General features: G+C 36.4%; 2 protein-coding genes across 3 annotated transcripts; one reads left to right on the forward strand and one right to left on the reverse strand.

Annotated features, from left to right (window-relative positions):
* The first annotated feature begins 71 nt into the window (after window positions 1–71).
* LOC135645929 (UDP-glycosyltransferase TURAN-like) lies at window positions 72–5,818 on the forward strand. Of its 2 annotated transcripts, none has more exons than XM_065164839.1 (16): window positions 72–254; window positions 676–709; window positions 1,234–1,289; window positions 1,371–1,505; window positions 2,174–2,322; window positions 2,421–2,510; window positions 2,605–2,671; window positions 2,749–2,812; window positions 2,902–3,043; window positions 3,762–3,928; window positions 4,012–4,122; window positions 4,215–4,276; window positions 4,358–4,410; window positions 4,496–4,571; window positions 4,783–4,911; window positions 5,528–5,818. In XM_065164839.1, the coding sequence occupies exons 1-16, from the start codon at window positions 150–152 to the stop codon at window positions 5,549–5,551; spliced, it is 1,464 nt and encodes a 487-aa protein (XP_065020911.1). In that variant the 5' UTR covers window positions 72–149; the 3' UTR covers window positions 5,552–5,818. The 2 variants fall into 2 exon arrangements, with proteins under 2 accessions (XP_065020911.1, XP_065020912.1); XM_065164840.1 differs by having other exon boundaries at window positions 2,908–3,043.
* Window positions 5,819–5,926: 108 nt separating this feature from the next.
* On the reverse strand, window positions 5,927–10,234 carry LOC135645930 (protein EFFECTOR OF TRANSCRIPTION 2-like). The gene is made up of 3 exons (XM_065164841.1): window positions 10,063–10,234; window positions 8,064–8,438; window positions 5,927–7,021 (listed from the first exon to the last, which is right to left on the reverse strand). Exons 1-3 carry the CDS (start codon window positions 10,138–10,140, stop codon window positions 6,092–6,094), a joined length of 1,383 nt encoding a protein of 460 aa, XP_065020913.1. The 5' UTR covers window positions 10,141–10,234; the 3' UTR covers window positions 5,927–6,091.
* Window positions 10,235–11,376: the final 1,142 nt, after the last annotated feature.

The raw sequence follows: 11,376 nt of genomic DNA on the forward strand, positions 1-11,376 counted from the left end.
CTTATTACGCAATCGCAATATATATATATATATATATATATATATATATATATATACGCTTAATCGCGCGTCTGACCTAAGCAGCATCACCGCAATCGCATTATAGATTTGGATCGAGGGATTCTTCGTTGCAAGGTACAGAGACGACGATGGGATCGACGGAGAAGAAGAGAGCGAGAGCCGCGGTGGTCGTCCTTGGCGACATCGGTCGCAGCCCGCGCATGCAGTACCACGCCCTCTCCCTCGCTGAACAGGCACGTTTCCCGATCCCTTTTTGCCCCTTTCTTCCTAGCCCTCCTCGGCGACCCCCCCTTGATCTAGACGCCCTTTTCTCTCCGTCTTTGTTGCTGCTGGGGGTTCTTGGAGGACAAAGATTTGACGTTTAGTTCTATGCTTCTCACGGATGCACATCCACCGCAATTGATTAATTCTCTAGGCGTTCTGATGAACGCCTTTCCCGGAAACTTCAGTCACACATCTCACTACATACATTTTGAAAATAGTTTTATGCCTATTGTTGAGCTTTTCAGTGTATTTAATTTGTCTGCATTTAGTTTAGTAGTCAAGCTTCCTATGGAATATAGTAGTTGATCATACTTTTACATCATCCCAAGTCTTCTCCTATCCTGATTTCTTACTACTTACGAAATTGTTGTTTTTTCCCCTCTTCTGCAGGCAAATCTAGAGGTGGACATCGTAGCAAATGGAGGTCTAATTTATATTTTATATACAATTTTTTTATTTGTTTTCTTACTTCTCTGAGCTTATGTTGCTTCTCTTGTCATTTTTAAGGGGCCTATTACCTTTTCAATTTGTGTCTATTCAGGAATCAACAATCACATCATTTTTTTTTTCAGTCACTTGAATCTTTATCTTGAGATTTTATAGATGATTGTATTAGCCTGTTTATATGTCATGCACGATTTTACCTTCTAGAATGGTATGTTCTCATTCACGCCACATTTCTTGATTTGTAAGATCAGTTGATCCTGATCCAGATCTGCCCACGTTTCAACCTATTCCAATTATGTTCAAGACAATCCTAGATAGACTCTGATCATTTCTAGCCTTTGTTGGTTGATTAACTGATTTTATCTTAGATCCTAAGCCAATCAGAACTTGATCCCAATGCTGTAATCCTTGATATTCAGAGCTGGACTGAGTTATACTTTCAATTTTTATACAACCATTTTGTTCTATGTCTTTCCTTTCTCATTAATGATTAATGAACAGGTAGTGATCCTCATGTGGCTATAAGAGAGAACCATTCTATTCATTTGTACCAAATGGTACATATTTCTATCTTGTTTTTTTTTGTGAACATGCTTTAAGATGCCGTATGTGTACTGAGCTATTTTTTCCTGTTTCAGAGGTCCATACACCTCAGAGGATTATCAAAGATATCAAGTGCATTGACACTAGTAATCAAGGCTGCATTGCAATTTGTTATCTTAGTTTGGTTTCTTTGTGTTAAGATTCCTCGTCCAGATGTTTTCCTTGTGCAGGTCAGACATCGTCTTAAAAATCTATTTATACATGCATGACTATGTAATAGTTGGTGATCAATGTAAAAGGCCAATATTTATGAGTTTGTTTCATCTGACTATCCATTATTGCAAGCCAATTTATGAAAGTGCTCAATGAGTTTGCATCTCATTCTTGTATTTTTTTTTAAAATGTATAATTATAGTCCTTCATAGTCTGTGATCTTACTTGGTAATATCATGCATGTTCATAAAAGTGGTACAATTTTAACCATAGATAACAAATGTAATACTCAAGAAATTTGTTTAAGTGTCCTGCAAAATCATGAATGTTGGAGAAAGCTTTAATAAAATGGAAGTGTACAAATTGTAACATGGTTTGAGGTTTTTCTATTGATTTTGACTTCGGTCAATGGCTGCAGTGGAACTTTTGGCAGTTTCAGAATATGTTTCAGAATTTCTATAGTTTTGGGTGGATACATCTCATTTGCTTTAAATATATGATATTACCTGATATTAATGGAACGTTGGACTTACAAATTTTGTAGTTGAGTATTTTAGATACTTTAGTCTACATATGGAAGGCTTCTAAAAAGTACTTTTGCTTTTCTCTATCATGTTGAAGTTTATGGCCACTGGATATAACTTTATCAGCAACTTGACATCTTTTTGTCTTCTATTTGGGGCAGAATCCACCATCTGTTCCCACATTAGCTGCTGTCAAACTGTCTAGCTGGTTAAGACGATCTAAATTTATAATTGATTGGCACAACTTTGGATATACACTTCTTGGGTTATCCCACGGAAGAAGTCATATAATTGTGAAAACCTACCATTGGTAATTTTTTTTGAGTTTCCTAAAGTTATTTGTATAAAGTTGACTAACTTCTATAGTAAAATTATACTTAATTCTTTCTGGATGTTTCACTTTTTTAGGTTTGAAAGTTATTTTGGGAGGATGACGGATGGCTCATTATGTGTTACAAGGGCAATGCAACATGAACTTGCTGAAAATTGGCGAATCAAGTGAGTGAATTGATGAAAGTTTAGCTCATTCATGAAACTTGTACATAAAAGGTTGGGATATTATGCATTTCTGTACCATTCGTTAATATCACAGAGCAACTGTGCTTTATGATCAACCGCCTGAGTTCTTCCATCCTATTTCAATGAGGCAGATGCATGAGGTGACATGAGTTTTTTTTGTCACATCTCTTTTTCCTCATATGTAGATTTGTAGTGGTGACTCTGAGATATGCCATAGTTGTTTTCTAGGTTGCAGAATGATATCTGTCGACCAAATGGAGTTTGCGATTGTGTTAGTGCTGGTAAATCTTATTAAATAACCAGTTTTTACATCTACATCATAGCATCTTCTGTTTTGGTGCTAATTTTCTGAAACACTTCTATCTTCTAGTTGCAGTGCAAGAAGGTTTGGATACTGATGAGGCCATCACTGAGTTGAATCAATCTAGTGATACATTGTTTAGTTCTCAGATTGACAGTAACATTTTTTTGAAACCAAACAGACCAGCCCTTGTTGTCAGTAGTACAAGCTGGTAAGTTTCATATGGTAGGAGATTCATAGTACATCTTTTTTACATATTTGATTTTTAGAATACATATTTAACAAAGTTCCTTATAATTCATAATAAATATCAGTGCCAATTGTTGTGTGATAAAATTTTTCCACTAATTCTTTTGTAGAGTTTCTTATCTGGTGTTTTCATTGTTTCAAATATTATGATATATCGATTATACTGTACCTGTTTAATACCATCGTCATACTGGTACCAATGTAGCAATCGTTATCATACTGGTAATTTGTACCGATCACACCGATTGAGCTTATTGAGCACAAGTCTTTGAACTTAAGTCTTATTGTTCACACATCCCTGAAATTATGATCAATGAAGCAGCCTTGATGGCATTAAGACTGAGATCTCTGACAACCTTATCTTTCTTAGCTTGTGGATTGGCATCATGCTGTGAATGTGTCATTCTGAGTTTCGAAATCAGTTTTGGAAGTCTTAATCCAAAATGATTTGTTTATTTTCCAGTGGTATGTACACGAAACCATTTATCTAGAACTGCTTCTGGCTCTACTCAGGGTATCAAAAGTAACTATACCCCACACCATCAAACTAAACTGTGTGCTGGAAAATTTATCAAAAAGAAAATAAGAAAAACAAATGAAGCTCCCTTGTTGAAGATTTAGTTTTCTTGTATTTACTGACTTTGTGAAGATTTGTCTGCTCAATTTTTAAATATATGCAGGACTCCAGATGAAGATTTTAGCATACTTCTTCAAGCAGCACTCATGTATGATAGGCGTGTTGCTGCAGCCCTAGGTGAGAATGATTCAATTGTTGAAGAGAAGTTGTGGATGGACATCAGCAATGGGGAACAGCAATTGTACCCTCGATTGTTGTTTGTCATAACTGGTATGAATTTTTTTATGAAAGCAACCCTTACCTCTGCTAGTATGATGTCATCCAAATTTCGAAGGATGCATTGAATTATGAAGGTAAAGGGCCTGAAAAGAAGAAATACGAAGAGCAGATAAAGAAGTTAAAGTTGAGGCGTGTGGCCTTCAGAACGATGTGGCTATCAGCTGAGGATTATCCATTGTTACTTGGTGGGCTAATATATTGATTTGCAAAGAAGTGCATATCTAACCTTCTTATGTCCATATGATCAAGTGGATATTTGTCTTATGTTCGGTTCCAGGCTCTGCAGATCTTGGTGTATCCTTGCACACTTCTTCATCTGGTTTGGACCTTCCCATGAAGGTAATTCTTGATTGAATCACTTGCTGGTGGTTGACATAAAGGTTCCTATATTTTTATTAAAGTTCAACTCATTGCCTTCAGGTTGTTGATATGTTTGGATGTGGACTGCCTGTGTGTGCTGCTTCATATTCTTGGTACAAAATTTAGAGCACTGATGTGATATGATTGCTCAAGTACATTCACAAACTAACTAATTGATTTTGCATGTAATGCTTCTAGCATTAAGGAACTTGTTAAAGTTGAGAAAAATGGGCTACTATTTTCATCACCATCTGAGCTTGCTGATGAATTTATGGTAAGTGTTTTCTCAAGCATCCTATGATGCTATCCAGTTCCTATTTTCTTCAAGTAGAAGTTTTGCAAATAGCAGTTGCTGACTGTAGCGAAATTATTAAAACAAAAAAGAACCTTAAGATGATCTAGACTAAGTGATTAGGTGTTATGTTTTGTTTGTTCATTCATTTTCTTAAAATCTTAAACATTCAATTTTGACGTGTTCTGTGCAGATGCTTTTCAAAGGCTTCCCAGAGAAATGTGAGGCCCTGAAATCTTTGAAGGATGGTGCTTTAGCTACAAGCTCAAGCTCAAGATGGTCCACAGAGTGGGAGAGTCATGCGTTGCCACTGATTTCTGAGGCAAGTTTCTTATATAACTGACAGTATATGCTTATTTTGGTTCAACACAATTTTGATGATCCAAAACAATGTGCCTTTTTTGGCTTTGTATTAGTCAGTTTTATATGCATGCTGTCGATGGGTCACTGTAAGTTTGCAAACTTGCTTGTTCCTTTTATAAGGTATTTGCAGGGAAATTTATTCTAGATATGAATCTCAAGATTTTAATCACTTTCTGATGCATTTAGTTGTACTAGCTTAGCAGTGGAAAGTTAATTTTTTAGTGAGGGTGGTGAAAAGCTTCCTATTTGAATGAAACGGTTAGGATTCATGAGATTTAAACTGCAAATTTTCTCAGTCAATATATCAAGGATTCAACTCCACAAAGAAGTTCCTCATATTCTAGTGGTTGGCTGGATATCGGTTGAAGCTGTCAAGAACAGTGAAATGCAAGTATAGTGTTCTCAATTGATGCATCTCCATATAGATATCACAAAAAAACTCCAGAGGAACTTTGTTCTTTTTCTTGTGGACTCTTGTTTCTACGGTTGGCTTGATAACCATAGAAACTGAAAAGTTGTTGCTTCTCCCAAACAAGTGCATTATCTGATTTTGGTGGTTTTGAACATTTTTGTAGGTAATATCAGAGAAACAAAGATGACAGGTGGTGGAACCATCAGTATTTGAAGATAACTCTTTGCTTGGAAATCAAGGATTTCCACTGATGTCTCCATGCCTGATTCAATGATCTTATAAATGTCATGGGGGCGTACAAGACATGAAAGCTACAAACAGCAATGAGTAAAAACTTGAACAAACTTTTGTTTGGGCTAATTTTACATGTAACTGTATCACATATTATAACTTAGTGTCATATTTGGAGTGTGCTTGGATATGATATCATTGTTGGAAAGTTAATTTTGCTGCTTCCTGCTTGTGCAACCTGCAAGAGATGCTCAGTTGGATCAGTTCATGCATGTGGATGGCATTCAGGTGTCAACCCTTTGATGTAACAGTAAATACTAAGACTTGAACAGGAGCAGCAAGCCAAACATTTGAGATTGGATGAATGCCTGTCGTATCGATTCTGACTTACAAATAACCTTCAAAGGGTAAGCAATGAGCAACCACTTGAATAGGAAGTTGTAAATGTTACATTCAACTTCAATGTCAACCATGCAAGTTATATTCTGGCAAACACTTAATTCAAAGAAGATAGTTTCTTTGTCTGAAACTCAAATACCTCTGGCTGATCGATCTTCGTGACCTTTCTTCCTTTGTGTTTCGTGCATCGCTTCCTTGCAGGCAGTGGTAGATTCATGCAAATTGAGCCATCATCTAAATGAACACCACATACATATGATCTTACTGTTTCTGCTGAGCTTGATGTGCCACTACCAGTTACCCTCTTTCCTTTATGCTCCTCACACCTCTTTCTTCCAGGAACAGGCTTCCTTCTACAAATATCTTCATCCTCTGCTACCACCCCACAGATGTTTACTTCAAGTATGGGGATGAGTTTTTGCATTTCTTCTGCAGGAGGCCAACTTTCCCAGCCGCTTGAGGATTTATAAATATGAGGTATTCTCTGGTGCTTAGGTTGAACCATTTTCCCAGCAGCACTATCCTCGGAGCATACAAGAGATGAGTTATCCTCTATCATTCTTATGTCTCTACTTGTCTCATTGCTGTTAACAGTAATCCTCTTTCCTTTATGCTCTGAACACCTTTTGCGTCTTGGCATAGGTTTATTTCTACAGATGTGTCCATTACCAATGGCCACTCCACAAACTTTTTCATCTTGAGTAAGGTTATCGTTCGGTTGAACTGACTGACGCTGTGACTTGACAAATTTGAAGATTTGAGGGAGAAAACCTCTCGTCTTCTCTGATTCTGCTTCATCAATTGACAAACCTGCATCAATCTTGATCCCTACATTTTTGCTAAATACTGGCCACTTCCACTGCTTGAACTTACTTAGTAAACCAGAATTAGACCTGGTTGATGCCTTATCTAATTTTAACAGGATATCTTCACGCCGACAAGCACCATTTCCACGCCTGTTCCATGCATAATCAAAGAAATTAAGTAGCTGTTCCTCCATCTTCTCTGCTTCTTTTTTGTCTTTCATCTGCTTACACACAAAGAGATACTGTTTAGGCATTTAGGAACTAAAACAATAAAGAGTAAAACACATTAAAAAGAACAAAAAATGTTAGACAGGTTGTGACATATACCTGATTTTGTGTTTCGTATGTATGTTTGAGTAAAGAGCGAAAGCCTAACTCTAAGAAGTTAATTACGCTGGTATTGTCTTTATAACTCGCAGACATTAAGAAAAAAAATAAGATACAAAGTCAACGCCAGCATTAACCCAATGAATAGAAAGTCTATGGAGTTAACTCCATAATGATACTTTAATTTATTTTATGGTTGAATTTCAAGATGCCCATAAAACACTTGAGAAGTAAGATCATATATTTATATACTAATAGACCAACTTTAGAAGAAGAAGTGAGACCAACTTTAGACATGTATTAATGTATACTAATAGATGATACAAAATAAGGTAATACAATAATGAATAAATTGAAGCAGGTAGACAAAAGAATAGGGATGTAACAAGTTCTAACAATGCATCACGATCCTGATCTTAATATTAACTAGAATTTTGAGTCGACAAATATAAGAAAAGAATCCAACCATAGTAGAAGGTAACTAGTTAGTTGCCTTAAGACAAACCAGATTGACTAACACAGAGATGTCATGTCAGAAGTGTCAATCAGTACTGTTCTATGGTACATCCTACGACTCAATATCCAAAAGGACTAATTGTATTCTATTTATAGAAAAGAAAGCCATGATTGGGCAACAATCATGGCAGCAACTCAGTGTCACAAACTGTAACTTTTATGAATGTAAAACAGCCTATTCATCATATATCTAATAGCCAACATCAAACTTGCCAGAAGAAATAAGAGAACCAGTTTTTCCAAACACAAATTGAGACATAATTATGGCAATTAAAGTCCATTCTTGAAAGTCCTCTAAGATGGCTTCTAAGTCTTAGCGCCTTCTAAGTCTAAAGATCATAGCCCCAACTCAATGTTCATTCCTTTCCATAGTAATATCAAACATGTTAATAATATATGCAAAATAAATCATAGGCTTACCGGAGCCCATCTGTACACAATGGAATAGCCCTTCGAGAAGATTTCTTTAAATAAACCAGGTCCTTTTTGGAGACAAGGAGTTTCACTTTCCGCTGAATAAGTAAATGAATTTCCATGGTCCAAATGAGATCCTGCACGTCCATACTGTTGAAGCCTTGTTCTAACATTATCAGCTTGACCAAGATACACGACAACAATGTCCTTTAAAGCTTGCTGACGGGTCTTGGTGCCTCTTCCATCAGTTGGAGTCACAGCAATGCCTAATTCATAGAGTCCAGGGCATGAACAACTAGCAGGAAGGTTATGAATTTTATATCTCTCTGCCCCATTCTTGCCCAAGGAATGATCCTCCCAATCCGATGATCCAATAACAATCTGAGAAAGTGAAGAAAGCACATCAAGTTTCATAACGTGTGGTAACATGTGGATCTAAGAAGGCAAGAATAATGTTTCGTACCAATGTATGCATCATATATGTGCTTATTATATATGCTGCAACAAAATTCAAGCACAACTTTGTAGCACTTTGGTTTTCATATGAAACAACTTCCTTCTCATTCAGGTTTAGCAAGTCATAATCTATATTACGATTTATGATCATGTAGAATTTGGCAATTGCAAAAAAGAAAAAAGGGCATAAACTCATTTAGCGATTCTTCAGGCTTCAGATATAAGCTGTATGCTGATGTGGTAAAGACTTGTTTTATTTCATATCATCATGAGATCGGATGTCTAATCACATATCAGAAAATGCCATTATACCCCAAATAGCCAGTATACCCCAAATAAAACTAAATGTGCATAAACTACCAGAATAATAGCATAGATCTCCCATTCCATTATATAGTCTGGTCACATTAAAGCATTATGTTACATGCAACATTTATCGGACAGCTTCTCCAACTGAGTGAACAGTTAACAACATGGATTGTACAGTATGCACCTTAGAATGGAATGTTAATCAATTTGCTTTCTTAGCATCACATGCTCTTAAGAAACGATTGTGATACAAAAACAATGTTTAAACATCTATAAGTTAGTGAGAATTATTCAGTCTCTGACTGCTTGGTTTTGTTAAAAGTACAACCAAAGATAAGCTGGTGGCTACCAAGACAATGTCTGTACAATATCAAGATACAGTTACACACAATAATTTAGAAACAATGAAATAACTGTGGAAAACATGAATCACTGATTATCTGTATGGAACTAAATATGAAATGTTAATGGTGTATAAGACATTGACATTACATAGATATCTAACTTATGTTTATTGATATAAACTCATTGGATAACACAATAGTTAATGTCATAACTTTTCTGCTATCAAGATAGGTGATGCAAAACAATAAACAGAAAGAAATGCAGACTGTGTGACTGAAAGGTATGCATGGACTACCAAGCTAAATCCGCCGGCCACTTTTTGATAACTCAGGAAGCATGGAGGTGGTTCTGCCATATCGGACCAATTAGCAAAAGATAGACCATTAAATGCATAGGAAACGAAGAAAAACTCGGACTTTTTAAAGATTGCAAAATCAGCGAATACAAGTAAACAAACTCTAGAAGCACTGTTCGAGTTAAGTACACTGTCGGTTTCCTTTTACCCTTTTTCTTTTAATCGAGCACGTAGAATGCATTATAAGCATGGCGTTGTTGCGCCAATTAGCGAAGGAAGTAGCCCAAGGTATATAGAAAAATGAGGAAAAGCTCTGATTTTTAATCGAAGAAGAGAAATAGATTGCAAAATCAGCGAGCACAAGTCAACAAACACTATTCGTGCTAAGTACATTTCTCTGTTGATCTCCATTTTCCCCTTCTATTTGGGGGCATAAAACGCATTGGAGGTGCCATGTTCATCATAGTTTCCTTCTCCTCAAAAAGGAGAACTTTTGATTTCCTCTCGGAAACTAAAGCTCCGAAAACCCCAAGACTCCAGCCTTCATCGATCCATTAGAATAAAAAGGAGAAGAAGAAGGGGAATGAGGGTTCGACGGACCTTCCAATCGGAGAAGACGGAGTCATGCTTGGTGCGGTGGCATTCCTCCCTGCGGAGCCTGGAGGAGTCCATCATCATCCTTCACTTGCGGCGTCGAGGGGGTGGAGTCGTGCCCTTATTCCCTCCCCCCCCTCCATCCACCTCCCTTCGCCCCCTTCCTCCTCCTTTTGGATTCGATGGCCAAAAATACTGGTCCACTTGCCACATACATACATGCATACATCCCAAGGATGTTTGACTTCGAACGGTGCTGTCGTTGACTTGCGGCCAACGAAGTCCATTTGGTAAAGCGAGAGAAGAACTCAGATTTATTGGTTTTATTGTGAAAAATATCACACAAAAAAGCCTATTTGTTAATTATTTTTTATGGGGCCATAAAGAAACTTTTAACTCAGATGAAATATGGATTCTACAATGATATTGATGAATTTTGATCATCAATTCAATGTGATGAAATTAATATCATCTGGTCCATTTTCTTAGTGTCCAGAAGAGGTTATGAGTCATGATTCAAAAATAATTTCTTCTGAAATCAAAGAATCTATATCCCATTTCAATTCATTCCTTATAAAAAAATAATTACATTAAGAACAAATAAAAAAGCTCTTAAAGATTTTTTATATTTTTTTTATAAAGGATAAGTGGTGAGAGAGAATTTGATCTGAAAAATTGTGATGGTTGGAGAGCTTTTACTAATTAAGCTAGCTAGTTAGTTTTAAAGTTGGAAAAGAGTACTTTAGTATTAATTTGATTGGTTTAAAATTTTAATTTACTTAAAAGAAAAGAAAATATTTGTAATTGAGTTGCTCTTGGATGCAATTGAAGCTCAAGAACATACGAGTTAGGTTATATATGATCACATGGGTCAGACCAAACATGCGGGTGCATAAATTAGGCCATAGATTAAGTTGGTCAATAGTTATAACTATTATAGGTTCTCTCCTAAAACGAAATAGAAAGCATTAAAGCTTAGGTTCGTCACAATTTTCTTTTTCTTCTTTTACACCAAATGGCACTTAACTCGAGTAACAACTCATTCCATAAGTTGGCTTCAACTTATTCGAAGGCTTCGTACGACCTATATGAAGTTGTAGTATAATCGAGAATGATTTAAAGACAAGATCGACTTGAAGACATCTCAAAGACATGATCAACACAAGAACAACGATCGACTTAACGAATAAATTGACTTGAGGGCATCAACATCATAGCCAACACACCATCTTCACTTAAGATCATCTTAAGGAAGCAACCATCATCTCAAGGAAACTTCGATACCATCTCGACGGTGGGATCAACTAGGGTGTCTAACCA

Source organism: Musa acuminata, chromosome BXJ3-8 (assembly GCF_036884655.1).
Source record: "Musa acuminata AAA Group cultivar baxijiao chromosome BXJ3-8, Cavendish_Baxijiao_AAA, whole genome shotgun sequence".
In the NCBI taxonomy this organism is placed as follows: Eukaryota; Viridiplantae; Streptophyta; class Magnoliopsida; order Zingiberales; family Musaceae; genus Musa; species Musa acuminata.

Bases quoted from the DNA above. Each gene is read 5' to 3' on its own strand.
- LOC135645929 (XM_065164839.1), top strand. From the start codon at position 150: ATGGGATCGACGGAGAAGAAGAGAGCGAGAGCCGCGGTGGTCGTCCTT. The intron at 2,511-2,604 runs GTGAGTGAATTG...TTAATATCACAG, and splicing joins GCTGAAAATTGGCGAATCAA to AGCAACTGTGCTTTATGATC. The intron at 2,672-2,748 runs GTGACATGAGTT...GATATGCCATAG, and splicing joins CAATGAGGCAGATGCATGAG to TTGTTTTCTAGGTTGCAGAA.
- LOC135645930 (XM_065164841.1), bottom strand. From the start codon at position 10,140: ATGATGATGGACTCCTCCAGGCTCCGCAGGGAGGAATGCCACCGCACC. The intron at 8,439-10,062 runs GTCCGTCGAACC...TCACTTTCTCAG, and splicing joins CCGTCTTCTCCGATTGGAAG to ATTGTTATTGGATCATCGGA. The intron at 7,022-8,063 runs GTAAGCCTATGA...GTGTGTAAGCAG, and splicing joins TTGTGTACAGATGGGCTCCG to ATGAAAGACAAAAAAGAAGC.